At 45.4% G+C, this 27,881-nt stretch overlaps 1 protein-coding gene across 1 annotated transcript in view; it reads left to right on the top strand.

Moving 5' to 3' along the window:
• The first annotated feature begins 200 nt into the window (after positions 1 to 200).
• The window catches only part of lrig1 (leucine-rich repeats and immunoglobulin-like domains 1), a 41,026-nt gene continuing 13,345 nt past the window's right edge, over positions 201 to 27,881 (top strand). The window contains exons 1-8 of the mRNA XM_071514298.1: positions 201 to 1,273; positions 12,877 to 12,948; positions 14,506 to 14,580; positions 21,011 to 21,148; positions 21,735 to 21,878; positions 23,303 to 23,446; positions 23,767 to 23,910; positions 26,015 to 26,158. Coding sequence (XP_071370399.1) covers positions 1,071 to 1,273; positions 12,877 to 12,948; positions 14,506 to 14,580; positions 21,011 to 21,148; positions 21,735 to 21,878; positions 23,303 to 23,446; positions 23,767 to 23,910; positions 26,015 to 26,158 — 1,064 coding nt within the window. The 5' untranslated portion in view covers positions 201 to 1,070. The remainder of the gene's footprint in view (positions 1,274 to 12,876; positions 12,949 to 14,505; positions 14,581 to 21,010; positions 21,149 to 21,734; positions 21,879 to 23,302; positions 23,447 to 23,766; positions 23,911 to 26,014; positions 26,159 to 27,881) is intronic.

Below are 27,881 nucleotides of genomic sequence, written 5' to 3'. Positions count from 1 at the left end.
CTGCTGAGTGACAGCCGCTCACTGGCTCTCGAGCTCCGCGACGCGTGAAGAACGCGTAACGACCAATGAGATTAGGACCTTGCCTGTCCGTCAAATCGCAGCAGCCAATCGCAGCGAAGAATGGGAGGACCCTGGAATCGCTGTTGTGCATCCAACGTGGGACTACGGAACGATCACCCTGAAAAAAAGGAAAAGTAACTCAAGAAAGGAAAAAACTCATGGTGGTGGCAGACGGTCGGAACGGGGGTGGACTATATTTTGCTATTAATCGGATCGGCTAGATTTTGTGACCGCAGACTGCACCTGATAAGATGTTGGTTTAGGTCTTCTTGGACGGAGAGAGTGTGTATTTCAAACTTGGGATTATTCGACTAGAGCAAAGTGGTGTTGCGATTTGGACGATATGCAGCGCTCGGCTTGAGAGACCAACGCTGGAGTTTTTCGGCACTGTTCCTGCGGGTGTTAACTTATATGTTGCATTTTTAACCCTGCAGTACAAAAACTGTAACATCGTCAGAAGTCACATCGTAACCGCGCTGTTGAGCTTTGAAACAGCCGAGGTAGTTTGGACTCTAGTTTTGCTGCAAGATAGTGTAAGTGTTCCGTGGATCAACAGTTATTTTGAGATCTATCCGGCGGCAGTGTGTCCTTTACCATCTTTCTGCTGCATGTTTTCAAACATGTTCTTCTCAGAAGCAGTCGTCCCACCAAGAAAGGAACATAGTTTTTAGCCTTCTATGGACACTTACTTGCAACTTACATTTAAGTTTAGGCCGAAAAACAAGTTTACTGTAGCCTAGTTTTGCTGGTTAAACTGTGAATCACCTTTGATTTTCAGCCCGCGTCGGACACCAAAGGAGAAAGTTGGACTGGGAACTTGTGTCCTAAATGACTGCTGTTTGGAGGGGAAAACATTTGACTGCACTGCTGCTATTTGTAATAACCTCCTTATTACAAGAAGGCAATTAATGTGCTATAAAAAGCACCCGAGCTCCCCGAAGCTACACTAGTTTTCCAATTTGGATACGAGGAGAGAGCTCGGCGGCCGCGCTATTAAAACTGGATACAAAATGGCGGCGTCCCTGGGACGAATTGGATATGTTTCTCACTATGTTTTTTATTTAGTTTTGTCGGTCGAACTGTTAATCAGTTATGGATTGAGCTCGGACTTGCCGTGTGCCCAGAACTGTACGTGCAACGGAGATTCAGTGGACTGTAGCAACCTGGAGCTGACAGCTACACCTCTGGACCTTCCAGCCCGGACAGTTTCCTTGTAAGTAAAGCGCCCAGTTGCCCTGGCCTATTTATTGACCAGCCCATAACGGGATAACAATGTTTCCAAACACAAAAGTGTGAAATAACACAGGGGCTCCCAAACTTTTTTTTTTTGGTCAGAGACCCTCGTATAAATATATATTAGGCCGTGGAACCCAGTTGATAAGATTTTCCACCCAAGGAAATTCGTCTGAGAATATTTTTGTGGTTATGTTTTATTTTAGAGTTGCATAATTGCCTATACTGTATGTGGGGAGAGTGGAACATTATTATCAAAATAGTCAACCTTATTCGTTCTCACATTGGGCTGACTGATAGTGAGTGAATTAAGAGTGAAATTAAACTTACTCATTTTGCTGGGGACCCCCTGTTACCCCATCAAGGACCTCTGGAGGTCCCTGCACCCCACTTTGGAAAACATTGGCATAACACACTGCCAGACAGTATCTTTTTGCTCAGACAATCGTTACCTATTATAAGATTGTAACATGATTGGGTTTGCGCAATCCAGGAGTTTTCACAAAAGTCTTTGACAACAGAAGAATCCAGCTATGATTCAGGGGCAAAAAAATAAATGGGAGTCAAACTTAGTATAACAGAAAGTTTTGTCTATTGCAAAAATTGTCTTGTCTGCTTGATGACTGACATACTTTTATTTACAGCAATGGACAAGGGGAATTTGTTCCACAAGAGGAGGGAGGGTTACACATGCACATAGACAAAGTTGCCATACGGTATTCTGCTGGATGACACCCACTGGTTGGGGTGAAATGCCTTGCTCAAGGGCAAGTTTAGTTATTATTGAGGATGGGGAGAGCGCTACTCACTCAGCAGTCTGCCTTCAAATTGTCCAGCTAGTTTGAGAAGCGGGGACACTGTAGCTTCTTCATCTTCCAGACTTCCACTGTCCATGACGTCTTAGAGTGATTTAACTGCATTTATTTAAATTGCTTTTTTAAAATTTTATTTGTTTAAAAAAATTGTAAAAATTGTGGGCCAAAGTTTGTTATCGACCACTGCAGTGAGTGAATTATGATATCTTGGATAGTTTGGCAAACTGAAAACTGCCACGGAGATGCTACACATTATTCATTTGTTCATGTTAGGACAAACAAACCATTCCCTCAGGGTGAGTAAATGGATGTCAGTGTCACAACATCCAAATTGGCTTTATTCAATGAGATTTATGACAGGAATTATCCTTGATTTGGTTCTGCTAGCCATAGTTCACAAATTAGATTTCTAGTAAATTGAGCATGGGTTCCTCAGGATAAGACAACAACAATTGAAACCCTGTCTGCAGGTTAATTTAGGAAATGAGCCAATTTGGGAACAGTTTCATGGAACGTCTCCTGATGTTCAAGTAGCCTCCGCATTCATCAAGCTGAATGACACAATTTATTTACAGACAACACACTGCTCTGTCCTCCCAATCAACATTTTGGCTCTCACCGCAGTATATTATAACTGGCACTTCCAACGGCAGTAGTGAATCCTCAAGGACAATTGGGCTTTTTTGGTTGGGAATTTTCACCTAAATCACCAAATGGGTATTAGTGTGTGTGTGTGTGTTGCTGAGAGCATGGGGTTAAAGACCAAAGGCCTGCAGACTCCTCTGGCTCCCAGTTCCTGTGTTAGGCAGTTTATCTTCCCCTGGGAAGTGAGGAATGCAACTTTTAAAAAGTCCTCTAAAAACATGAATAACGGCGCTTGTGCCCAGGTAGCCTCATTGCCCCTAAGCACCACTTGGCCAAGTTCAAGTGCAGGCGCTGTTTATCACACATGTACGCACACACACACACACTGCTCCCACTGTCTTCATGGACAACGCACAACTAGGACAAGTGTCCCATTTGAAACAGCTGGCTCTAAACCTTTTGGTGTGTGTGATACTAAGGGCCTGCGTGAGCCGTGTCTCACTCCAAGTCTACTCGTATTATCTCGGCCAACCTTATCGGTCAAGATTTAAGGACCCGCAATCTTGTTGTTTTCAAAGGAATGGTTTTATGGCTTTGAATTATCTTTTAAAACACCTAGGTTGCATATTTCCTCACCACTTGAGATAGTCCCATTATGTTGGCAGGTAGCACAAAGGGAGAGAGCTCTTTTCTTCTGGGGTCTGTAAAAGAGCCAGATTAGTAGATGATTACTGTAAACCCAAAGAGACAAGTAGGGAGGGTTTCACTTGTAGCTGAATGTGATCCCATTAAAAGGTACCTCACGCCAAGTCCTGTCCACTTGAGTGGATGAAATTACTTTTTGTGTTGCGGGTTGAAAGTTGTTATTTTAGTTTGTGTGTATTGCCTGTGCACAAAAAGTGTGTGTGTGTGTATGCAAGCTGTGGATGTATGAGTTACGGGCAAAAAGGAAACTGCCACTTACACCTACTTATTTATTGGCATGCGCTCTATTCTGCCCTTGGCACATCAAAAGCCAGTGCCTTAAAAAAATCTAAATGCACTGTAATAAGTGAAGAGATAAGCTGACTTGAAGGTGACAATCACTGTGGACTGCTCACTCCATAGCTGGGGCTAACTTTATTTATAATCCAGTCATTAAGCATTGCTACACACAACGAGTTGATAGAGCAAGGTTTATAATATAGCGTAACTAATAGGATAAAACTGTGTATTGGGAACTATAATGCCTTTATCCTAATCCCAGCATAATGCAATAAGATGTTCAAAATGAGTCAGATCAGAATTAGCCTAATTGAAGCCAGTGGATGAAGTGAAAAGAAAATGTTAGTCCCACTTGTAGATGTGTGATGCATGTAGACAAGAGGTGCAGTAATGCATGATGTTGGTAGTAATACCTCTCTATCCATCCTCTAACACTTCTTCACTGCAAACTGAGTGAAAAAGAGTGTCCAGTCGCACCACGCTGGGGTTTCACACCAAATGTGTTTGTCCATCCCTACCTCCGGGTCTCTGAGCCAAGTGAAATTAGTGTGGAATCAACTGTCCCTGTTATGTTTAGCCCAGGGAGGGAGCAGCGGTAGCGGTGGGTCAGTGTGGTGGCGGGGTGGACATTATTATTGGGTGTCAATAAAAACAAGCCATCGTCCGCTCCCACAGTCCGCCTCCCTCTCTCTCCCCCTTAGCGCAGTGATGTCCTTTAGATGAGCTCAGGCTCGGAGTAAAATCTCATCAACTTGGAACACCTAGGCTATATTTTTCAAATATGGCTCATGCTTAACACTAAGTTGCTCCTATTAAGCAAAGTACAATTGTAGGAATATGCTTTTTTAAAATGAATTAATAACATAAGTTAATAATATGGACTAGATGATACTGAGCCTCTTGAATCAGGTTCAATTTGTAGCTGTGTTGTACACATAAATGGGTTGTATAGGGCAACACAAATAGGTAGGCATAGGTCACAGAGGCGGTTTATGGGCAATAGGCACCTCCTACTGAGCATTTGGCTCTCGGACAAATTGCAAAAACATGAGTGGCTGCAACTGTCTAGCAAGTGATCTAGTTAGTCTCATGCATATGTGCGCTTTCTACAACTAGCCTACAGGAGTTAAAAAGTCCAGCATGTTTTGTTGTGCTGTCTGCAAAGATAAGGTAGATCATACACAGAGTATAAATGCAGCTTAAAAGGAATAGGAAGACATTTCTCACCCCTTTGTGTCAGTGAAAGAGGATTGCACTCTCACATAGCTGCTGCAGTTATCTTCATACAGACTTAACCTATACTGTATGTTGGGTGCAATTGGTTTGACAACTGCAATAGTGGCTCAGGCTAGGTAGGTAGATAGGTGGCTGGAGGTTAGGTGCTGGCCTGCAGTTTATCCATCAGTAGCAGTCCCAGGTCCTCTGAGGAAGGCCTCTGGACACTGTAGCCCTGTGTGAAGAATCAAGCCCTAATGCCTTCCAGTTGTCAAAATAGTCTCCCTTCAGGCCCATGTTTTTAATGGTCTCCTGTGAGAATGTGGCCTTGATGGGGATAGTAGGAAACAAGCGTGTGTTTGCATATCCTGGCAGAGCAGATTAAGCTAACAAGGAGAGATGGTGAAGGTGAGAGAATTAGGGTGGTGGGGAAGATTCACGAGTGACCACACAGGTTATTCAGGGTGAATACTTGTGGTTAAAGGACTGATGTACCCTTTTTAAAGCCTCTGTAAATCATGAATCTCATATATCCTTTGCTGGTTTACATAGGATGCTTATAAGACTTAACAAATTGCCCACCAGTCTCAGATGTTTGTCTATTGTTTATGATTGATGAATAGCCTAATAACATTCAAAGCAAGCTTCCTCTCACATATTCCCTCTCAGGAGTGGTGCCTTATCTTATTTGCGGCCATGGTAATGTGTATAAATAGCACTTTTGCCTGCAGTACCATCCGCATAATGGGGTTTTGCAAGTAAATAAAAGCATGAGCATTACTAATGTTGGCTGTGATTGCTATGGTCAGATAGAGATAAAGCAGATGCCCGGTGTCTGCTTGCCAACCTCTCTCCCCGTCTTTTGTCATCTGAGGTATTAAAATCTTTTGCTTTTATGCATTGTACAGGGTCCAGAAAGCTAAAGTGCTGTATGAGGCTGTCCTGATTTTCATTTGTTAAAGCTGAATCGTTGCGTCACCAACATACACTCTGGTCAAAAGCAAGGAGTATCTTAATCTTGACTGAGCCCCTCGTACAACCCAGCTTTTCCTCAGTGGTTTCTGAGTGGCTGTCTGTAACTCCCCTTCAGCCCTCCTATAGTCATACAAGAGTGCGTACAGCGGAGCGGGCCTTCCGTTCTGACTCAAACCCAAGCCTTAGCCTTAAACCCCGCAGAACAGCAGCATTGGTAAACACCACCCCCAACAGTTGGTTTTGGCTTCTGCCCTCAGGAAATGGGTTTGTTTTGGTGGTTTCCTGACAGGGGCTGGTGGCTCGGCTGGTTGGTTGGGGGCTGGCGGACAGAAGGTGGGGCTGAGGATCACCTGGCCTGGAGGGACTATAGGGGGACATTTTCCGCCTGCTGCCTGAAAGTGTTTTGTCAATGTCACGGTCTGCTGCTGCTGCTGCTGCCTTCGGGCAGGTTCCGCTAGTGGGTGAAAGTCCTGTCAGTGGTCGAAACCTCAACCACTGTCACCCACGTCAAAACACATTGAAGAAACTCAGAGGAAGTGAAATTCTACTTGACTGTCACATATTGTTAGAAACAACTCTGTTTTTAGGGAACATTGTCTCTTATTCTAGTCACTTCCATAGCCATGCAAAGTAATTTGCTACAATAATACTATGTGGCGGAGGAAGTTGTCATGGCAATGTTTGCCAATTACTCAGTGTTTACATAACATTTCCATGGTTACTGTTTGTCAGTTATGTGAGTTAAGCTTGATATGAAGGCAGGAATTGATTGATGTATAAACACTAAACCGCTGAAATATTTCTTCCCCTTTCTTGACCAAGATGGACATTTCAGCAGTTGAGCAGCGACACAGCAACAGCAGCAGTACTCAGCAGGGCTTAGCCTGTTGTGGTTTCTAGGGCATTTCTAGCTACGCAGCCTTGTAATCTTGTGGTATTGGGAGTGATTATACCAAGTTTGTTTATTGTGATAGTTTCCCCAGCCTTGTGACTTAGATGTCTTTGGGCAGATATTTTAAACCCACATCTCGAGCGTTTCCAAGGGTTTAAGATGATATTATCGTTTGCACTGATTTTTATCAGCTGCTCTTCACTTTATTCCCCCTTATCAGGCTGTTTGATGTTAAGCCGGATGGTTGAAGTACTGAGCGTTCCTGTATGCAAATTTGAGCCTTAAATGTATTATTTTATGTAAATGATCCTCTTCTAATCCATGAAGTTAAGAGACAATTCACGCGGGACATTAGATGTGAACAAATTAGTGAGGAACAACCAAGGTTGAGCCTGTACTCTCATAACAACAGATAAAGGCTGACATTAACATGAAGTTATGGAGTGAGCTCATGGACTTGCACTGGCTTTAATGACAATCAAACAGCTGCTGCCACAAGTCATTCCGCAGGAATCCAGTCAGCAGAATAGATGGCCTTTTTGTTAAGACACTTCAGGGCGCCAAGTTTTTTCCCCCCTTTTCTCCCTCTCCCCCCAAGCCGGTGTCTACAAAGTGGGTTTGATCGATGAATCATCTGTGAATTCTCTACATCTGGTAAGAGTTTGGAAATCTGGAGAAGATGTTAGAAAAAAAGCGTGACTTGGAAAGAGAGAGAGGTACTGTGCAAGTGGAGCAGCTCCCCTCCAAAAAACAGGCAATCTGTCGAGAAGTGAGTGGAGCTGTGAGTGCTAACTTGGGCCAAACATTCTTTCAAACCCCCCTGCATTAGCCTCTGTATTCTCTGATAATGCAGAATGGAAAGGAGTATCAGAGATCCACTATCTGGACAGCCACACGTTCACATGCATTTAGATTGTATAGATAATATGGGCCACTATTTGGCCCCTTTCTTTCTCCGCTGGCTATAGCCTAATTATTGCAGAATTTTGTCTACGCTAGCATAATAAACAATAAGTAGGGGGAAAATAGACTGTCTAACGATCAGTCATTTTCCTCACTTTGAAGTGGAGAGCATAAGGTCAGCAGTCTGCACAGTACTAAAACAATAGCCCCACTAAAGAGACATATTTATGTTATTCTTTCAGATGAATCGGGGACGCTCATTTCCTTTTAGTAATAATGAAGTAGTCTGGTGACATTTGTAACAAATTAGAATGTTATCATGCTAGAATACCTTAGTATTCCATCAGCCAGCATGTGTGAGAGTGTGTGAGGACCGTGTTTGCACATGCGTAAGTACGGACTGCACGAGTGTTATTGTCCTCCTCATCTGCAGCGTCCGGGCTGGCGTCGTTGGGCCTGGCCTCGGGTTCACGCAGTGCCTCAGGCTAGTGCAGACCCTTCTCCCAACCTTCTCGCTGTTTGTTTGGAGTGCCCCGCTCCATCCCCTGCTTCAGCCCCAGCCCCGGACCAGCAGCCCAGAGAATGGCAGTGCACATGGCCCCAAGATGTGGCCTGCCTTCATGCCTGGGAAGACTTCAGAAACTAAGTCACGCTCTTTCTCTGACTGATCTCAAAGGCTGGAGCAATTCCTTTGTTGCCTGGAATTTTGTTGCGGGGTGGGAATCTGCAATGCAAACGGTGAAATATGCTGACCGCATCAGCAACACGTATCTCTGATCTCCCACATGTTCTCCTCACCCTCTCAAGATCCTGTACGTTGAAACCTACCGGTATTTTCACTCAGATTCTAGTGCATCATATTTATCGCTATCGTAGCAAATCATGTTGGCCGGCTTAGGCTTTTAACCTCGTTGAAGGTTGACGAGATATTGGCTTTCCTCTCTCCTCCCCCTATTTGACTGGTGTGTAAAATGGTGGCCTAGAGCTGGTGTTAGCTTTGTGTACACTCTCACTGCTGTTGCCTGGCTATAAACTGGCCATTTATGACAGGAAGAGAGGTGTGTGTGTGTGCGTGTGTGTGTGTGTGTGTGTGTGTGTGTGTGTGTGTGGCTCTCTGACATGCAGGTTATTATTTGACTAGTTTTATGATGCACTGAAATGGACCACATTAAAGGGCCTCCATCTCCCAGCTGGACTACAGAGGGCTCATCACTGACATCACTTCACACTTTCAGCGAGCGAAGTTCACACTGCCGTTATCTATGATAGAGATGGGAAAGATAATGATGATCTATCTCTGTATGTGTAAGTCCCTTCTGTCTCTCTCTCTCTCTCCCCCTCTCCCTCTCCATCTCTCTCTCTCTCTCTCTCTCTCTTTCTCTCTCCCTCCCTTCCCTCTCCCACACACATACAGACTGTGCACTGACTTACGAGCACAGTGTCATATGCTATGACATCACTCCTCTACTCCCAGCACTCCTCTACTCCCTCAGCACCCGTAATGCAGCTATTTTTTAAAGCCTTTTAATGACTTTTATATGTCAAATCAACTACATAGTATATCAGTGACGGTCTACTGCAGCGGTGGGCGTTGAGCCTTTTTTTTCCTTCCACCGGGACAGTTTGCTTAGTCAGGCAGGCCATTTATGGATTTATCACAATGTCTTTTAGTGGTTTTTTTTCTGCCAGACAGGCTATGGCTAAAGCTAATGTTGTTTCAGGTGACCCCCTAGCCTTCCAGCACTGCTGACCTAGGCTGTTGTTGCTTGACCTGGAAAGATGTGGAGAATAAGCGCTGTGCTTCAGGGCAACAGGTGGTTGAGTGTTAGTCTCTGACTGCATTGCCATATGACTAGGCATGTGATTTGTCTTTTTTGTGACTGAAAGGGGAACACCAGTGAATTTCAGCAGGTTCTAATGATTCGGTGTCATTCTGTTGGCGCCTTGTTAGTTTTCAGTTTTTGTTTTGTTCTGAATTTGAATCTGTATTGAATGTGTAGTGAGGAGAGCCATTTCCTCTTGATGTGTGACAGTCTCTCAACTTCTGTGGCTATTGTTTTGTAATGTGTGGGGAGGGGTGGGGGAGGGGTGGAGGCGGGGGTGGGGTAGCTCTGAAAGCTGGAAGGCCATAGAGGGTCAAGTAGGATCTCCAGGGGTTGGAGGTGGGAGTATAACTGTGCCTCTTTATCCCAACCCAGCCCTCACCTCAGCTGCCCTCTTGTTTCGTGCCCCTCCACTTAGACAGAATAGAGGTTATGCTGACCTTTGTGGTCACTGATGGCTAGCAGTTAGCTTCAACACAGTAGGAGATTATTGTTGAAATGTTGGTGGGTGCAGTTCAGAATAGGATTTAAATTTAGTCTGTGCTTTTTACTTGCAAATGTTTTTAGTACCAATCACCATCTACTTGAGTATGAACACTTGAGGGCTTGAACTTCTAAGAACCGCTTGTTCTGATTTTGCGTCCTGTGAAAAAGCTTGAGACAGCCCCTCAAGCCAGGAGTGTAGCAGCCAGAATAAAATGAATTCAATGGGGAAAATTGGTATTTGGCTCAACATGCTGCCTTAAATTATCACACTCTTGCTTTTTTGGTCAAGTACCTGGCTGGGAGCGTTGATTTTGATCCCGCTGACTAATGTCAAACAGTCCTGCCCATTTGGATAAACAGAGGCATTCTAGTTGTACCATGCAATGGAATGCACTGTTTGAAACATTCCAGTCTTAGAGCAGCAAAGTGCTTTGTAGTGTTTGCCATGCTTAATCACAGCGTTGACTCTCACCGGTTCGTGTCTTTGAAATGTCTCAACAATAGGACTTTTCCAGCTGGATCAAGGAGATGGAGAAAACTCAGATAAGCTGTGTCGTGCCATCGCCAATTTGCTCTCTGCACCCAGTCTAGAGTTTGACAAGTTACTTAAAAGGTGCATGTTCCTCTCCCTATGTTTCATTCTGCTGTGCTTGGTTCATGTCGCTCTCTCCCCCTGTGAAGCAGTCTAACACTGTCTAATGACTCTCTAAGCTTCTGATCCCAGCGCGGCAAATTCTTCCAGAAACGGCATTATGGTAAGGCTGCTTTCTGGAAAGCATTAGCCACAGTTAGCGGTGGCAAACCCCGACTGCCCTTCTGCAGGAGAGGGGAGGGAGAGAGAGAAAGGGAGGGAAACGGGTCTTATCAGCACCACCTCATACAGTAGGTGTTAAAACGCTGTGAAACTTATCTCATCTGATAGGCAAGAAAATGAATCTGGCTGAATGAGGCGGAGAGAGAAAAAGGCTCAGTTGTGTAAACACCTTCCTTCCCCTTTGCTTGTCAGAGGTGACTGAGAAAAGGGCACATGCATGCTTGCGTACACACACAAAGGACCAGTTTGTTTGTTGCTGTGCCCTTTAGCACTAGTACAGCAGGTTTTGCTCTCAAACGTGACTTGTTTTTTGTCTTTCTTAGTCATCCCTTTGTTCTATTTTTGCTCTGTTCTCCATTTCATGCATGTAGATCTAGCCTACATATACCGAATTTCCTTCCTCTAGGCTATTACATGCAAATCTTATCATACTCTTTTAAAAACTGAAGTGGTCTTTTAGGAGGTGACATCTCAGTATATATCAGCATTTGTGTGATATGCAAGGTCCGCTGGTAAAGTTTCTTTGGCCTGTTTTGTGGTGATAAGCAGCTTGTTAAAACTACTGATTGCTCTACCAGATGACAGCGCTCTCCCGAGTCGATCCTCTCTGTGCCGTGTGTGTGTGTGTGTGTCGGCTGAATATACGTACCTCCCGGCGGCCCGCAGGAAAACCCTGTGATTTTTCACTTAGCTTCACCATAACGAGGTAATTGCCTCCTGTTGCAGGGGACGGCACTTTAGTGATCTAGGCCACAATGGCGGGAGGTGCCCCAGTGAGTGATCATAACATTGACACACATACACACCTCCCTGTCAGGGTTCTGCCTGGAGGGCAGACACTCGCTCTGCTATTATCTCGTCACACACACACACACAGAGGGAGAAGGAATTAGGAAGGGAGACTGTCATTATCCGCAATCAAGCACACAAGAAGTGAAAGGAAAATCTGTCGAGAGAGATGGAGGGTGAGATTGACAGGTATAAAGTGGTATAAAAACTGTAGTGTCTAGGATGTAAGCCAGCAGCAATATTCTGCTGTGGTAAGTTACATTCCCTCCTATTTGATCCTGTTCTATTCCTTACAGTTCTTAGGGTGGTTTTAAACAGTACTCAAAGGATGCCACAGATTTCAGCCTCCCACCCCCTTCCTCCTGTCCTCATTCCCCCGCGGCGGTCTTCCAAGGCCACGGCGGGACGAGAGGATGAGGAATGTGGTGCGTCAGGTAAATGTGTCCCCAGTCTCTGGGAACAAGCGGCCATCTCTCGGCAGGCCTGTGAAACATTCCTGGGCCATCTCTCACGTCTGGACGGAGGGGCGGGAGGCAGGCGGCTCGGAGCTGTGGGCTCCCTTTGTCTCGCTGAACCTCAACCCTCCACACAAACACAAACACCGCTCTCACTGCAGCCTCCTGTCTGCCAACAGGCTGAGGGCCAGGCAGAGAGCGAGGGGGGGGTACATATATGGGTGTGTGTGTGTAAGAGAGATAGCATTTGTTTACGCGTGAGATAAATCTGATTCATATTGCGTGGGAGGCATCATCTGAAATGCAGATGTATGTTATGCACACACATACACACACACTCTCGCTCGCTCTGACAGCGGTAACGCTATATCACTGGACAAATCGCTCTCTAATAAGCCTCTGTACAAGTCAAGTGCCAGCTATTAAATACGCTGTTAGCCTAAAGTGCAAATTGACTGCTGCAGATGAATGGCCTGTGGGCTGTGTTAGGTAAGTGAGCCAGGAGAGAGACACACTCTGTATCGATAGTATTGATCTGGCCCCCTCGAAGGCCAGCTGAATGGATGTACTGCAGTGTTTTCAGACATACTTAATGTGGACGGATGGGGCAGTTTGTTAAAGAAATAAAGTCTGTGTGTCAAAAGTGGTTGCCATTGATCAGGATCTTTGTTTGAACTGTTGAAAAAGGCCTATGACAAATACAATAAAAGTTATTGTGAAAAATAAAGCATTATTGCGCTGCTGACATTTTGATTGTTTATGTTTCCTCTGCCATCTATGCTGTTAGGCATATATGGTTTTGATTTCATCTCGCTATATATTAACATCTGCTTTTCCACTCTTTCAGAAATCTTGGCCACAACAAGCTGACCACCATCAATACAGAAGTCTTCGCCAACCTCCCCAACTTACGAGAGCTGTAAGTAGTCCGGCATTATCACTCAGTCACTAACAGGATACATAGCCCACACATACCCAGAGGCTAAGGAAGGACACACACACACACACACACACACTTGGTCATTGAGGAAATTGCCCACCCAGATAGGACACTTGGAGAAGACTGCCTCGGATATCACACTTGAGGGAAAACTGTCATGACACCCTCTGAGTGGCACTCTTCACCAGACACTCAACTAGAGTGTGTGTGTGTGTGTGTGTGTGTGTTTCTTTGGCATGGTCTGTGTATGCGTTGACTGGGCTGACTTTTTTTAAATCTGGTTCTTTCAGAAATCTTGTTCTTTCAGTAGAGCACAGCATCGATTGGCAGGCAGACAGCAAATCTATGAGCACAACTCCTCACAAAGTGCTGCCCCTTCACTTTCTAATGGACTGCCCTCAGCATGTGTTTGTGTTTGGCCCATGTCTGTTAGCATGTCTCTTTCTCTCTGTGGTGTGAGAGTGTGTGCCACTACAATGTTTCAGTGTGAGCATAGTTGTGTGCCTCTGAGATAAAGAGTCAAACATGCTTTTATTTTAGCCACTTTTTGGCCAGATAGACAATATAATCCACAAGTCTGAGCTGCGATACATTTTTCTTCAGTGGAAAAAGTCCCTCTAACACCCATGATTGCCACTCCACATCCTAGCAGCATCCTCATATGTATTGCCTTGAACTGAGTCCAATTGAGAATAAAGTGGTGGTTTTCTATATTAAGCCTCCCCTCCACCACCCGATACCGTGGCCAACGCTGGCCTTGTAAATATTTTATACGGTGAGGAGAGGGCTTGGCTCTGTGTCACTCAGCACCGGCACACAAGACACATACACACATATACACAAGCTGACTGGTGATACACACACTGGTGACATCTTTGGCAGGCCAAGCCAGCCAGTCATACGCTCACCGACATCTGTTTTACTCCCATGTTATTTTTGGTTTTAAAAGGATGACTTGCTACTTGCTTTGTGGCAGACGTGTCAAGTAGTGTTTGAAATCCTTTGAATTACTTAAGGTTTGATTGAATTTACCCTCATGTGTTGAGGCATGAGGAATAGCCCCAACAATGTTGTGACTTCTTAACTAGCATATAGAGTTTGTGTAGAAATTACAAGAATTAATTAAAATGATTTCAAAAACCTTGACTGAGGCTTGCGTTTGATAAAGTTTCACTAGCCTGTATTTGTCTGGTATCTCACTAGATTGTCTCGTATCACAAACTCCTTTCAGAAGATATATATAAGGAAAGATAACCTATGGTTCTAATATATGTCCTTAAAACAAAAACAAAAAATAAAGAGTGCATGTGCAATTTGAGATTCAAATTAGGGATTTGTGTTTTCATTTATTGTCACCAATACATTTGTTTTCTGTGCCCCTGATTTTTTATAAGTGCATGTGCGCCTTGGGGAAATAAATGCCTATGTAGATCCCTGTAACCTCACAACAACATATCATCCGTATGCATTTTTGTGTCTCCCCCTGGGCGCAGTTTTGTTCTTTAACCTACTATTGTGTGTGTTTGTCATTTTCAGGCGGCTGGACCACAATGAGCTGACCTCCATACCAGATTTAGGACAGGCTGCCTCCAAGATCGTATCGCTCTACCTGTGAGTATCGCCCCATTTACTACCTTTCTGGTACCATAATCTCCTGCCATATTCATCTTAGGACAGTGGCCTGCTGGTCCTGCTCCTGAAATGTTCTCTTGACATCTGTCTAGGATGGATCTACTTTTATAGAGAGAGATTGCAGGCATTCAGGGTTGAGTGTGAGTTAATTATGTAAAACCAGATCAAAAATCCCCTTTCTACTTGGGCTCTGTAGGAGTCAATATGGAGGTCTGTCTGGAGAAATTAGTATGTGGTCAAGTAACTGACTAGTCTTGTTAGCTGGCCATACAGTCTTGTCTATAGCGAGTAGTGCTGGCTGCTTGGAGTGTCAACTCGCATATAGTTCCAGCTTGGTTGCTTCCAGTTGTGAAACTCTGCCTGCGGGGGCTGCCTGCACTGGCATCTCACTAGAGATTTACTGCCCTATTTGGGAAGGGCGTGTGTGTGTGCGTGCGTGTGTGTGCATGCATTACTGCTTATGTGTGTGTGCTTGTGTATGTCACAACTGTGAGCCCAGTGGCCCATCGACAGGCTCTTTGTCACGTGCGAGCGTGCGTGTGCGCGCGTGCGCGCGCGCGCGCACACACACACACACACACACACACACACACACACACACACACACACACACACACACACACACACAGATACACACAATTGTGACAGTGTTCCACCCGCCTCATCTGTTGGTGGGGCCTTGTTGTTTTCCAGCCTGCAACAGTTTTTCCCCTCATGTGTGGCCGTGGAACATTCTAGCATCTCACTCAACCTGAAACAAGAAAGTTAAGCCCCCATAGCTAGTCTAATGCTAACCATTACAAACAGTCTGTGTATTTTCTTTCACACCTTGCTAGCATGCCGGCCGACTCCCTGGTAGTAAAGTATGCAGCTGCTGGTTCCTGTAACGTTGCTCATCGTCGTATCACTTTCAGTGGTCAGCTTAGCGAGAGTCACGCCTCAGCCTCTCCCTCTGTGTCATCTGCCTGCTTCTCACAATTTATCATGATGCCGAGCTTTCGTCAGCACACTTTTCTAAGCTGTATACAGAGATTGAGGTTTGATTGAGCAACTGAGAAAAGTCTTTGTCAAAACTTAACTTATGCCATGTGTCCAAAATGTTTGATGTAGTAAGAGCATTTTTTCGATTGTTTTTCTATCTGTCTGCTAGGGCTGAACGATTTTGAAAAAATATCTAATTGCGATTGTTTTGACTGATATTGCAATTGCGATATGATTTGCGATATTAGAGGGAATGATAATTTTTACATCATTATTCTCATTTTCATTGAAAAACGTCTTAAAATGATTATGGTGTGATTTTTGCAGGGATCTGTACCAAACAAAGATGTTTTCTTAAGTCTGTAGAATATGATGTGCAGGCCAGGACATCTCTGTAGCACGACAATATTTAATTTAAAATGGTATTTTGACACACATTTCGCCTTTAACAAATGTTGCACCTCCTGCGATTTGAAAATTGCAGGCCATATTGCGATTTCAATAAAATTTTGATTAATTGTTCAGCCCTACTATCTGCATCTGTTGGGCCCAAGACAGCTCCTATTGACTTGGCCTGTGATACAAAACAGATTGGAGCAAGTTCACCTTTACTCGCGCAAACTCTGCAGAGTCGCACCCTGTCATGCAAACGATTGGGGTGTCTTTTTTTGGCCTGACTCTAAGCCTGTTGCTAGGGGAAGGCCTGTAGGCCTGATGGTAGCGGGGGCTAGAGGGAGGGTCATATCTTTACAAAGCCACACAGCTGAAGGCCCGCTGGAACACTTGCAGCTGCAGCTGTCAATCAGATGGCTTACTGTAAAATGGGTGACTGGGAGCGGGGGAGGGAGGATGAGAAGAAGGGAGGGAGGGAGGGGTGGGGGGGATGCGAATAGGGCCGGATCAGGATGACATCATCACATATTACTGTAGAAAGAGGAACGCTTAAGAAGAAGTAGTGTAGGAGGTGAAGCGAGTGTTGGGAAAGGCAGAGGAAGGGATAAGGGGAGGAGAGAGGTGCACTCCAGCTCAGGGTTATGCCCAAGAGTAAACCCAGTACATCCACACTCCCTTGCCAACCACCAAGCCCTCCCCTCAAGTATGTGTGTGTGTCTGTGTGTGTCTGTGTGTGTCTGTGTGTGTCTGTGTGTGTCTGTGTGTGTCTGTGTGTGTCTGTGTGTGTGTGCCTTGGCAGAGGTAGCAGTATAGATGGCAGCGCAGTGCGGGCGGAATTCCTGTGCCGTTGGTTGGAGAGTGGCTGGAATGTCGTCTGACTGCAGGCCTGTGTGAGACAGTGGTTTAACACAAGCACACACACACACACACACACACACACGCACACACACGCACACACACAGATGGACAGAGAATATCTGTCTACAGCCCCACATCCAGTAGTGAGCTCTCTAAAAGGCTGAGAGCCCATTAAATGTGGAGGCTACTGTCTAACATAATGGATAGAAGTTCAGACGCAGTATCTTCTGTTAGAGTAAAGTCAGCTGGTTGCTGACTAGCTTTGGCTCTGACAGATGGACATTAGAATGAATGATGTTTCTAGAATGAAACGGTGAATAGTTAGGCTGAATAAGAAGTTTCTAGAATAAAATGGAAAGGAACAGTTTTGGCTTTCTAAATGTTGATTGAAGCTTATATTTCTGCTGCATGGGACAAAGCAGGTGCGCTTGGAATCAGTTTTATTGCCCAAATAGGTTTGCCCATACAAGGACATTTTTTTTCGGTGGTTTGCTCCCGTAGGTCAAATTAAACATGAAACAAAACATGATTATAAAGAAGTATTATATAAAACAATTTAAAAGTAGAAAATAGGGAATAGGTGAGTGGTCTGTCTCTACTTTCTTTCTTGCCCGCTTTCTCTTCCTTTTTTTTCTTTCTCATTTCTTTCTCCTTAATCTCTTTCTTGCTTGAGGGCTGACTCACTCTTTCTCTTTCACCTTCTTTTCCGCTCCCCGTAGCTCTCTCTCTTTATTCCTTTCACCTCCGTTCCCTCACTCCCTTGTCCGGCAGCTCCTTTTGATGTCTGCCTCTCTCTCGTGGAGTTCATCAGGCAGAGATAAGCCAATGAGCAGCGGCCGTTTGAGTACTTATCCCGTTAATCTGTGTGGTCGGTCGTGTTGCTGCAATTTAAGATGTTCTTTGGACCAATCGCTGCCCTTTGATCAGACATCCATCAACCAATCAGGACAGAGCTTCTGAAAAGCATCTTACCAAGATCATAGTTTTACAATGAAACAGAAATCACCTGAGCACGTAGAAGCTTTTGACGAAACCAACCAAAATAGGACCATATGCCAGGCTCCCGCAGTCTCACAATGCACTTGGCGAGCCCACTGATATCCCGCAGACTCCCAGAATGCCACAGCAGGATGGCAAAAAAGAAGCAACAAAAAGTTTTAAAAACACAGTGTCAAAGTGACAGCAGAGCAGCACAAACTTCCCTATTGTGCTCAGAGCCTGCCCTGTCAACATCAAAGAGAGCCTTCAAAACAGCTCTGGATAGAAATCATATGGCCCATGGGATGATCTGATTTTGAAATAATTCTCCTTTTGTCCCGACGGCCAGCTTCAAACGGGGAGGGACGGGCCAAACAATTGCTCCCAAAGATGACATTGGAAATGGGCGAATGGGCCCGCTAGTGTAAACCGGCGATGTGCTTTCCATACATCAAAAGAGGTGTCAAAATGAGCCTGCCTCATGATAATCAGATGGTCAATGGGGGGGATAATGAGATTTGGAATTAAGTGGGACTGGGGCGACTAAGGCCCTTGGACATCAAAGAGCGCGACAGTGAATCAAGCTCCTTTTTAGCAGAAATGTCACTGGCCGTGTGATAATCACAGTTTTTATAAACGCCACTATTGTGTGTGGACTTCAAACACGCTCAGAACCGACTCTTTATCTGCCTCTCTCACACACAGCTGGGCTCTGAGTGTGGGAGGGAGAGAGGGGGATGTGGAAAGAGAGCGAGAGGAAAAGAGGAGAGGGAATTTGGCCTGAGTGGACTGGTCGCAGAGAAAGAGAGGAACAGAGCGAGAGAAAGAGTGAGAGGCCAACCTCTCCCACCAGTTTGAGACTGATCTGTTTTTCCCAGCAAAGGTCACCAGCTGTTGACCTCACCTCACCCCTCTTTCTCCCTCCTTCTCTCTCTCCCTCCCTATTCCTTCCTTCCCTTGCCCATGCTCACTATAGCCTCTGTCTGTCGGTCTGCCCTGTGTGTGTGTGTGTGTGTGTGTGTGTGTGTGTGTGTGCGCGCGCGCGCTCGCGACTCATCCTTAACTATTTCCGCTGCTGTTTATTCAGGTGGGCCACTGTGGTGTGACCCCCCTCCTCCCAGACACCAAGTAAATGATCGTGTGTGTGTGTGTGTGCGTGTGTGTGTGTGTCCGTCCATCTGCTGGGTGAGGGCTGGAAAGGAAGGAGGGACTGACCTTGTTTTGATGGAGTTTGACTGGTGGAACACCTGCTCTCTCTTTTGCTCTCTCTCTCTCTCACTCACTCTCTCTCACACACACACACACAAAATCCTGGGAAGTTAAGCTGAACTAAGATCGAAGCAGAGTCCTTTGTTGAAGTGTTTTACGCCTTGTGCTTTTAGTTTTGCATTCGTCTTTTATCTTGCTATCCACTGGCAAAGTGAATTGATTTGAACTGTAAAAAGATGTGTCATTTAGTACAAGTGTCTTGCATCTCATATAGCCTGCAAACCTGTGTTGTTGGCTGTGGGTGTAGCAAGTCTTGGGTGCGTGTGTCTATGTGTGTCTGTGAGGTCAGTAACATTAGCCGGAGTGTCAGGAAAGTGCTGCTGGTGCCCAGGCATGTGTCATACGTGTCACCCAACGAACGCTTTCATGTATTCTCGGATAACACTGGCCTTCAAACTCTCTCTCTCTCTCTCTCTCTCACACTCACACACACACACACACACACACACATACACGTGTAAACAGATAATAGACTTGAACTTCTGGATCAGCAAGACAGATCTCAGTCTGTGTATGCTGCTATTCACATGTATCTATTTGCCTGTCTGTCTGCTTTGCATTGTGGATATATGCATGTCTGTCTGTCTGTGTGTGTGTGTTTAAAGAAGAATAGGTTTGTGTTTGAGACTCTTGTGTGCCCTGTGGGCTCAGCTTGCGTGTTTAGGGTGTGTATGTGTGTGTCCCACTGGCTGACCAGCCATGTCCCACACCATCCCCTGCTCCTCCACAGTATATGTAGGGAAATGACTAAGATTCCATCTCTCTCTCTCTCTCTCTCTCGCTCTCTCGCTCTCTCTCGCTCTCTCGCTCTCTCGCTCTCTCGCTCTCTCTCTCTCTCTCTCTCTCTCTCTCTCTCTCTCTCTTCTTCTTCTCTGTGTGGAATTGGTCCCGGTCCTTAAAATAACCCACCACAGATGTTGAGGAGGACAGGGTGGGGGGGGACTGTGACCCTCCATTCCACACAAGGCCCCTGAGCAGGGCCAGAATAAAAACTGAAAACTGTTTAGTCTTTTCTCAGGCTTCTGGCTCACCCAAGCTAACAAGGCCTGTCAGAAGAGGGCTGAGGCGTCTTGAAATAACGTTCCCTTGTGTGGAGACTCCTAAAAGGGGGATGGTTGTGTTTTTCCTGGTCAGCTTTGACAACTTTGAATAAGCGATGGGGAGCGCTGTATTGGTTGCTACTCTGGGCTCAAGCTGTCTTAATGTCAATAAGCCATGTTTTTACATTTTCTCGTAATAGGAGTGCTGACCCGAGGCCAGCTTACCTCTTTAAGCCACAGTCAAGTATATACAATCATCTGACCTGACCAGAGATATCTTGATTAGCTCCTCTTCTTCCTATGTAACAAATGTAGCCCACTATACTAATTTTCATATTTACTCAGGTGGATGGTGATATCAGTAAATGTTTGATTGCTGTAAGCTAGTTAGTAGTCCCCCCTCCTTTGTCCTGGGGAGATTAGGACCTTGATAGTGCCCAGACCTTCTTGAGAATGGTAGCAGCCATCTCCATTCCATCACACACTCAAGTGCTCTGAAATCCCCCTTGAAGTGGCTCTGGGTGATCAGTGTGGCCCTATCCATCTAAAGATTTTGTGACTAAGCTCTGTGGAGAAGCACAGGTGTCCTTGGAATTGTTTGGAGAAGGCCAGCCTCTGTTTGGAAGCTCTTAAAGTACACGTTTGCTGGTGGAACGAAGACCACTTTGTTCTGTGTACTCTTCTCTTAGTTCCTGAGTGGGCTTAGGGAAGCCAGGGGATTTTGAGTGTGTGTCTTCCAAGGCTGGTGGGAAAAGGACGCTGAAGTAGAGCTGGCGAATATTTTTGGAGTTCGTGATTTGGACATTTCTTCGGCTCGGAAATGATAGAGTTGTAGGTCTGAGTGAGATCGTCGAATACAGCTAATGCCTTTTGTGCACATTATTTTCCAGACATCATAACAAGATTCGCAGCATCGATGGCAGGCGGACGAGAGAGCTGGTGTCTGTGGAAACCCTGGACCTGAGCAATAATGACATCACCGAGCTACGAGGCCACTGCTTCCCTGCAGGCCTCCAGATCAAAGACCTGTAAGTACAATCTCAGTGTAACTTTGTGGTAATGACACAGATACAATTCCTGGTACTTGGAACATCTGCTAACCTGACCCAACTACAACATACACAGACATATCAATTTACATACTGTACATTAATTAAACTTAAATTCTACTCTTCCTTCCCTCCTGCCATCCAACAATCCTTCCTTACATCTGTCATTCCTTTCTTCCTTTTATTATTTCCCTCCTCCCTTTCCTTTTCCATCTTTCACTGTCAAATAGGTTTTCAAATAAGATAGAAACTTAAATGGTCCCTGTGGGGAAATTAGGTTTTTGCAGCAGCAAATAGGATAAAGCAAAGAAAATATAATATATAATATAATAAAAGCAGAAGAATAGAACATACAAGAATATAGGAAATGGGGGTCATATAAACATTTGTAACTAACAATGTCAGCACTAGAACATGTAGAATGTGTGAATGAAAAAGTATGTAATGCATTATTAAAGTAAAATAACAGTAATAGAACCCACTGAGACAAAGAATAGAACAAAGGGCTCGTAACCCATGCTGCTTTAAATCCCTTACGCCACAATGTGCTACGTCTCTGTTCCAGGTACCTGAGCAACAACAAGATCAGTGTGTTGGAGCTCGGAGCTCTGGACCATCTGGGTTCAACTCTGCAGGTCCTCAGACTGAGCCGAAACCGCATCAGCCAGATCCCCGTGAAAGCCTTCCAGCTCCCAAGGCTCACCCAGCTGTGAGTACCACTGGATTTCATCAGTTTAACAATGTAGTTAGTACACTGACAAGGTCCTGTTTGGCTCTGTCAGGACAGTTCTCCCTGCAAAAAAAAAAAATACAGTTGATGTTTGTGTTATAGCTGAAAATAAATTTGATTCTGTCTCCCCTTAGGAGGCATTAGGGCCTTAGAGAGTTGAGGAGAATTGAGAAATTTGAAGGAAGAGGAGTTATGTCTGTTGATCTAGCTTTGTGTGTTTAACATTTGGAACCCTATTAGTGTGAGCTAGACCTTCGGGGGTGGGGGAGGGGGGTCGCCTAGGTAAACATCAGAGCCATATTATAGTTGATTTATAGCCTTCTTCCACATCCCCAAAGTGGGCTAGCTCATTCCCAGAACCATCCTCCATTATCTTCTTCCATCTTCCCTCCAGCGTAGCGATGAGGTAGACCCATCCATAGCTCAACACCTCCATTCTGGGGGAGAGAAGGGACTCATGTAATGGGAGTCTCCCCCATTGTGGCTCCAGCGGTTTCCCCAGGTGCCTATTGTTGGACAGGTGGCCCCGGTGACACTGTATCTGCACACGCTAGTGGTGATACACATTAGACACAAAAGAGCCTGTGTGGATGTTTATGCTTGTGGGGCTGGGGGCGATCACACCCCTCACACACACACGCCAGGTGTACAGCTCCACCGTTACAGGCAAAGAAGGCTCGGCCTTTTCATAAGGTACAGGAGAGAACGACTGCGGTTTTTCACGTCTCACGCAATGTGTCATCTTCTCACACCTTTCAGAATCACTCATCGCTGTTTTATTGAAATCACAAGAATCAAATGTGTAGCCAGCCAGCGCTCACATAAAGACATATTTTGCTTAGTTTGCGATTTGTGCTTACATGCTCTTCCAAGTTTAGGTAGATGCCTATAGCATGGTGCTATTTTGATGCGTTTGTTAAGTTTGTTTGCTCCTCCAGTTGACCCCACTGAGATTTATGAAGCCTCGTGTTGGTGTGGAGGGATGGCTGGGTCAAAGCTTGACCCCTGTTTGTAAGCCGAAGCCTGCGGGTACACAGTGCTGGCCCCATGCCACAGGTGGAAAGGACACCGCTGAGGAATGCCTGTTAAGCTAGGGGTTTGTTAGGGACAAAATGATCCAACTGAAGCGTGTAAGCTACAGGAATCTTTGGGTTTGACTTAGGTGTGATGGATGCACATGTAGCATGTGGGCATAGCATTCCTCAGTTAAAAGGAAAAAAAATGGCTTTCCTGCTTTGAAACATCGGGGTCAGGGTGTTTTTTTGTTTTTTTATTCTGAGGGACTGAAAGGAAGCTATTGTTGTTCAGAAAAAACAAAGTATGATAAAATGCCTCACTGGTTTTCTCTCACAATCAATCACTAATTTTTTATCTGTGTGTGTTTGTGCCCGTCCACCCTCTAGTGAGTTGAACAGGAACCGCATCCGTCAGGTGGAGGGTCTGACCTTCCAGGGTCTGTCCAGCCTGGAGGTGCTCAAGCTGCAGAGGAACAACATCAGCAAGCTGACCGACGGGGCCTTCTGGGACCTGGCCAAGATGAAAGTCCTGTATGTAAAAAAGAATCAGTACCAATCAGAGTCTCTTGATATGCCACCTGTGTATATAATAAATTTACACATCAATAATATTCCGTGGTTGATTAGTGACCGTTTTGTCATGGAATAAATACTTCATTAGTTCCACTAAGTCATACAAAACATCTATGAGGAGGCAAACTGTTCTGCAACATTAACATCATCTAACCATACACTGAAATCACAGTTGCCTGCTAACCACTATGTCAAGATCTCCAACTTCTCATTACATAAAAAAATCGACATTCCATGACCATGACAATACTTATATCCCTCTATTTTGTCTGGTACAGTCACTTGGACTACAACAGCCTGACGGAGGTGAACAGTGGCTCCCTGTACGGCCTGACGTCCCTTCAGCAGCTATTCCTCACTAACAACTCCATAGCCCGCATCAATCCTGACGGATGGAAGTTCTGCCAGAAGCTGAGGGAACTGTGAGTACCAGCATTTAAATTAGCCTGAACACCCAAACTGTCCTGCCAGATGTCCCCATTGACATGCAAATAACATTCAGCAGACTGTGGTTAAAACTACTAAACATGGAATGATAACTGCAATGGAAGAGATTTGAGGTCAGCAAAGGCGGTAGTGTCAGATACTCTTTCTAAGTATGTATTTTGTATTTTATGTGTCCTGCAGAACCAAATGGCAAAGTTACATTTTTTCTAGGTTTCCTAGATTAACCTAAACCAAAAAATTTAGGTTACATATTTCAAACCTTGCACACCAACTGTACAATCAATTTTAGCTTTAAATTCTAGCATTTCATCTTTTTTGTCCCTCTCTTTCGATGTAAACCCCAGGCTGTGCCCTTGTCCTATAGCCTGAGAACCCAACCCTTCGCTTCCCCACCCATATCATCCTTCTACCTTACCCAGGGTTAAATGACATTGTGCTTTAACACTCAATATGCTACGCTATTCTCAGGATAAGCCTGTTTATCCCATAATTAGAGCTGGGCTTGACAGTACTTAAGCCCTTCGACAAGAGTTTTTGTTCAGGTCTGAGGCGTGGGGGTTTGGCAAACCGGCGTGTAATCCTCTGCTGGTTGTGTTGTGGTAATTACACTGAAGGATCGCCCCCACGGCCTTTGTCTAAAGAATGAGGAGTTATTATCCGAGAGTCTTTCGTATTCTGTTGACATGACTGTCACTGTATTGCTGCTGTAAAGTGCTGCGCTCAGCTGAGGCGTCGCTAACTGCGTGGTTGCCTGGGGTATCTGTGGCGCCTGTCTTCGTTTATGTGTTACTGTCAGGAGGGACAGAGAGATGGATGGACTTATTGCTTTTCCTCTGCATTCAGGTTAGTTTGCTCTGTGTATCTCGATGCTGTTTCCCGTGCGCACGTCTACAAATGACAGATTGCTCCCTGGGCCATACGCGTATCATACCCTGTTCTGCACCAGTCAGCGGTTATATGATTTTATTATCTAGGGTCATGATGACTTCCTTGGCTGATGGGAGAGAGAGAAAGGGACTCGTCTTTATGAGCAGCCTGTTATTACATTCCGAATGGGCCAGGCTGAGCTGGTCATCAGGGAGAATCTCTCCACACATGACTGGTCAAGCAGACCCAAAGCCTGGCCACAGAGACAGGCAGCGAGGGCCACAGAGAGGGCACTAAAACACACAACACCGCCTTTGACCACTGTCTGAAAGATAGCATTATGGGATTTATCATCATTTATAATCAGAACTTATCAAGAGGTATTATATATTACTTGCTATGACTGGACTGCAAAAACCACTCATGTTAATAAGTAATTTACACATGTATTATTAGTCTTAAAATCTTAGATTTCTTAAAACAAGTGGAACAAATTTGCCAATGAGATGAGATTTTCACTTGTTTCTCATGCAAGTCAACTTGTATCAACAATTTTCTTGAATCAAATGTCATTATTTTGCTACTAGTGGAGTGATCTGCTTTATCCTGACTTACGGTATGTCTAGAAAATTCCTAAAACGTGAAACTGCTTTGAAAAAAATGGAATAATTTCACCCGATTGGCAAAATGTTTCATGTTTTAAGGGGGAAAAAAATATTTTAAGGCTGGATGTGAGAATAAATGACATTTTTAAGAGGGACGTTTTTGCTGTGTGGCCTATGGGTGCAGTACACATGAATGACAACATATTCTCCAGGGGTTTACCACATGCTCAAGTAGGCTTAGAAGTCGAGGTTGTAGATACGTGAGGTTCCAACCAAGAATCGGTTTTCTTCACTGTCAAACAGTTAGGACCTCTGTTGAGCTCAGAGGTCTGCTAAGCCCATTCTCTGTTAACATCTTGTGGCGAAGAAAAAAGCACAATGGAAAAACACATCACAGAGTGGCAAATAGACATTGAATCAGCCATGAAATTTCAGTATAATGATGTCTCGAGTTGCCTCGGTGTTCTGCCAACCTGTCATCTCCTTCCAGACCTCACACAGTACATTTCTCTCTCTTCCCATTTTTTTTTCTCCCTCTCTGTCTCTGTCTGTGTCTGACTCTCTGCCTTCTTTTTCTCTGTCGTTCTCCCTCTCTCACTCTCTCCAGGAATCTGTCGTACAACAACTTGACTCGTCTAGACGAGGGTAGTCTGGCTGTGCTGGGGGACCTCCACACCCTCCGTCTGGGCCACAACTCCATCAGCCACATCACCGAGGGAGCCTTCAGGGGCCTCAAGGCCTTGCGCGTCCTGTAAGTACTCCCCCCATCCCCAAGCCCCCCCGACTACCCCACAAACACACACATAACGGTTCTGCCCCTGCTGACGATAAGGCCAAGATGTGCCACTCGGGAGCAGTGAAAGCTGAGACATTTAATATTGGTTTTGCTCATGTGATATTTGATATACGGCTTACGTAGACCCAGCGGTCGATTTAAGAAAGCGTTGTTGTTTACTTTCAAGGCGGCTACTTTTTAGAGTTTGATCTCATTTCGATTCATGTTTATTCATGGTCAGAGGGTTTTTTTCCTTCTTTTACGAGGTGTGCATGCGTCACTATTGTCATGGTTTCTGTGGGAACTTTTTTTTTTTTGTTAGTTTGTTGTGTCTTTTCTCTCTTCACTCCTTTTGTGTGTTTTTTGTTTTGGCCATTGGTTCTGAATCAACTTGGACGCACATGTGTTCTGTGTCGCTCACCTCCCTGGAGATTTCCCCCCTTTTTGAAGCGATGAAAAGCAGGATAGGAGGTTTCTGTTCCCTCTGTTCCACCCTTTGCACAAAAAGCCCAAACAGGCCTAGAGAAAGAAAAGGAGGGAATGAAAGAAAGAAAGTCGGGGGAGAAATCCAGGAGAAAGGCTTGGGGGGGGTTTGGTTCCTAACCAAAGGTCTTCTTGGCTGTGCCTCTTCCCAGTGAGAGAGCCAGAGAAAAGAGTCGTGCCTGAGCTCGCTAGACAAGCTCTCTCTCACAGTGGGGTGACAAGCCAAGACGCATACAGGCCTTTCTCTGCTGGCACACAGGGTGCTAGCCAACTAGCTACACAGGAGAAGAGAGAAAGAGAGGGGGGAAGGGAGCTCAGCTTATGAGAGGGGCCCTTCGTTTGGCTCCCATTTCTCACCCCTTCTCTCTTTTTCTTCTTTGCACCCTTTATTTCCTTTTTTATTTGCCTGCTTTGTTCCTGTTGTCTTTACCCTTTAAAGCCCCATTTCTGTCCCTCTGTTCTCCTGAGGCCATCCTGCCATCTCCAAAGGCCCTTCAACACTCACACTATGTCTGTCTCTCTAATTCTCTCCCTCTTCTCTCTCCTTCTTTTTCTCTTTCTCTGTCTCTCCTGCTCTCTGTGTCTTTGAGGCAGGCCTAATCTAATCAATGGAGGGGAGGACGGGCACAGGCCGGGCCCTGAAAGGGAGCCGGGGGAGCTTTAATTGGGCCTGCGCTGCTGGTCACGCTGGCGTGGGGCTGGAGCCTGCATTGGGGTGTGAAAGCTCCAAGCCGGCCAGCCTGCCCTCTAATTCGGCCACGGGGGTCGTTGGCTCATCGGGGGCCCCCTTCCCTGTCCCCGGTCCCCCGCACTACGGCCCCCACCGCTGGCCCTCCTTTAACAAGGCAACGGCCATTCACGTCCACCCAGCCAGAAAGAGTAGGAAATTGGCAGCCCCAGTCCAGTCCAGCTAAGACAGAGGCCAGTGGAGGCTGAAAAGAACCAGAGGGGGACGAGGGAAGGATGGAAAGTGAAGGGAGGAGGAGGGGTAGAGGGTGTTATTTTGGAGGTGGTGGTGGTGGTGGTGGTGGTGGGGGGGTTTGGGTGACCATCAACCTCAAAGGCCTTTCCCAAGTTTGAAAGAAAGTCTTTTAATGGCTCAGAAGACAAAGCGTGCGCTAGAGCGGCAACTCACACTCCTTTGTCTCCGTGCTCCGTTGTTTTTGTTTTTCTTTTCGATTACCATGCGGAGGGGTGGGGCGGTGGTTCCTTTGCA

The sequence above is a fragment of the Centroberyx affinis genome, unplaced genomic scaffold (genome assembly GCF_046629955.1).
Source record: "Centroberyx affinis isolate AG114_WGS23_722 - 3 ecotype Tasmania unplaced genomic scaffold, CSIRO-AGI_Caff_v1 ptg000285l_1, whole genome shotgun sequence".
Lineage (NCBI taxonomy): Eukaryota > Metazoa > Chordata > Actinopteri > Beryciformes > Berycidae > Centroberyx > Centroberyx affinis.
This window is presented reverse-complemented; position numbering and strand designations above follow the sequence as displayed.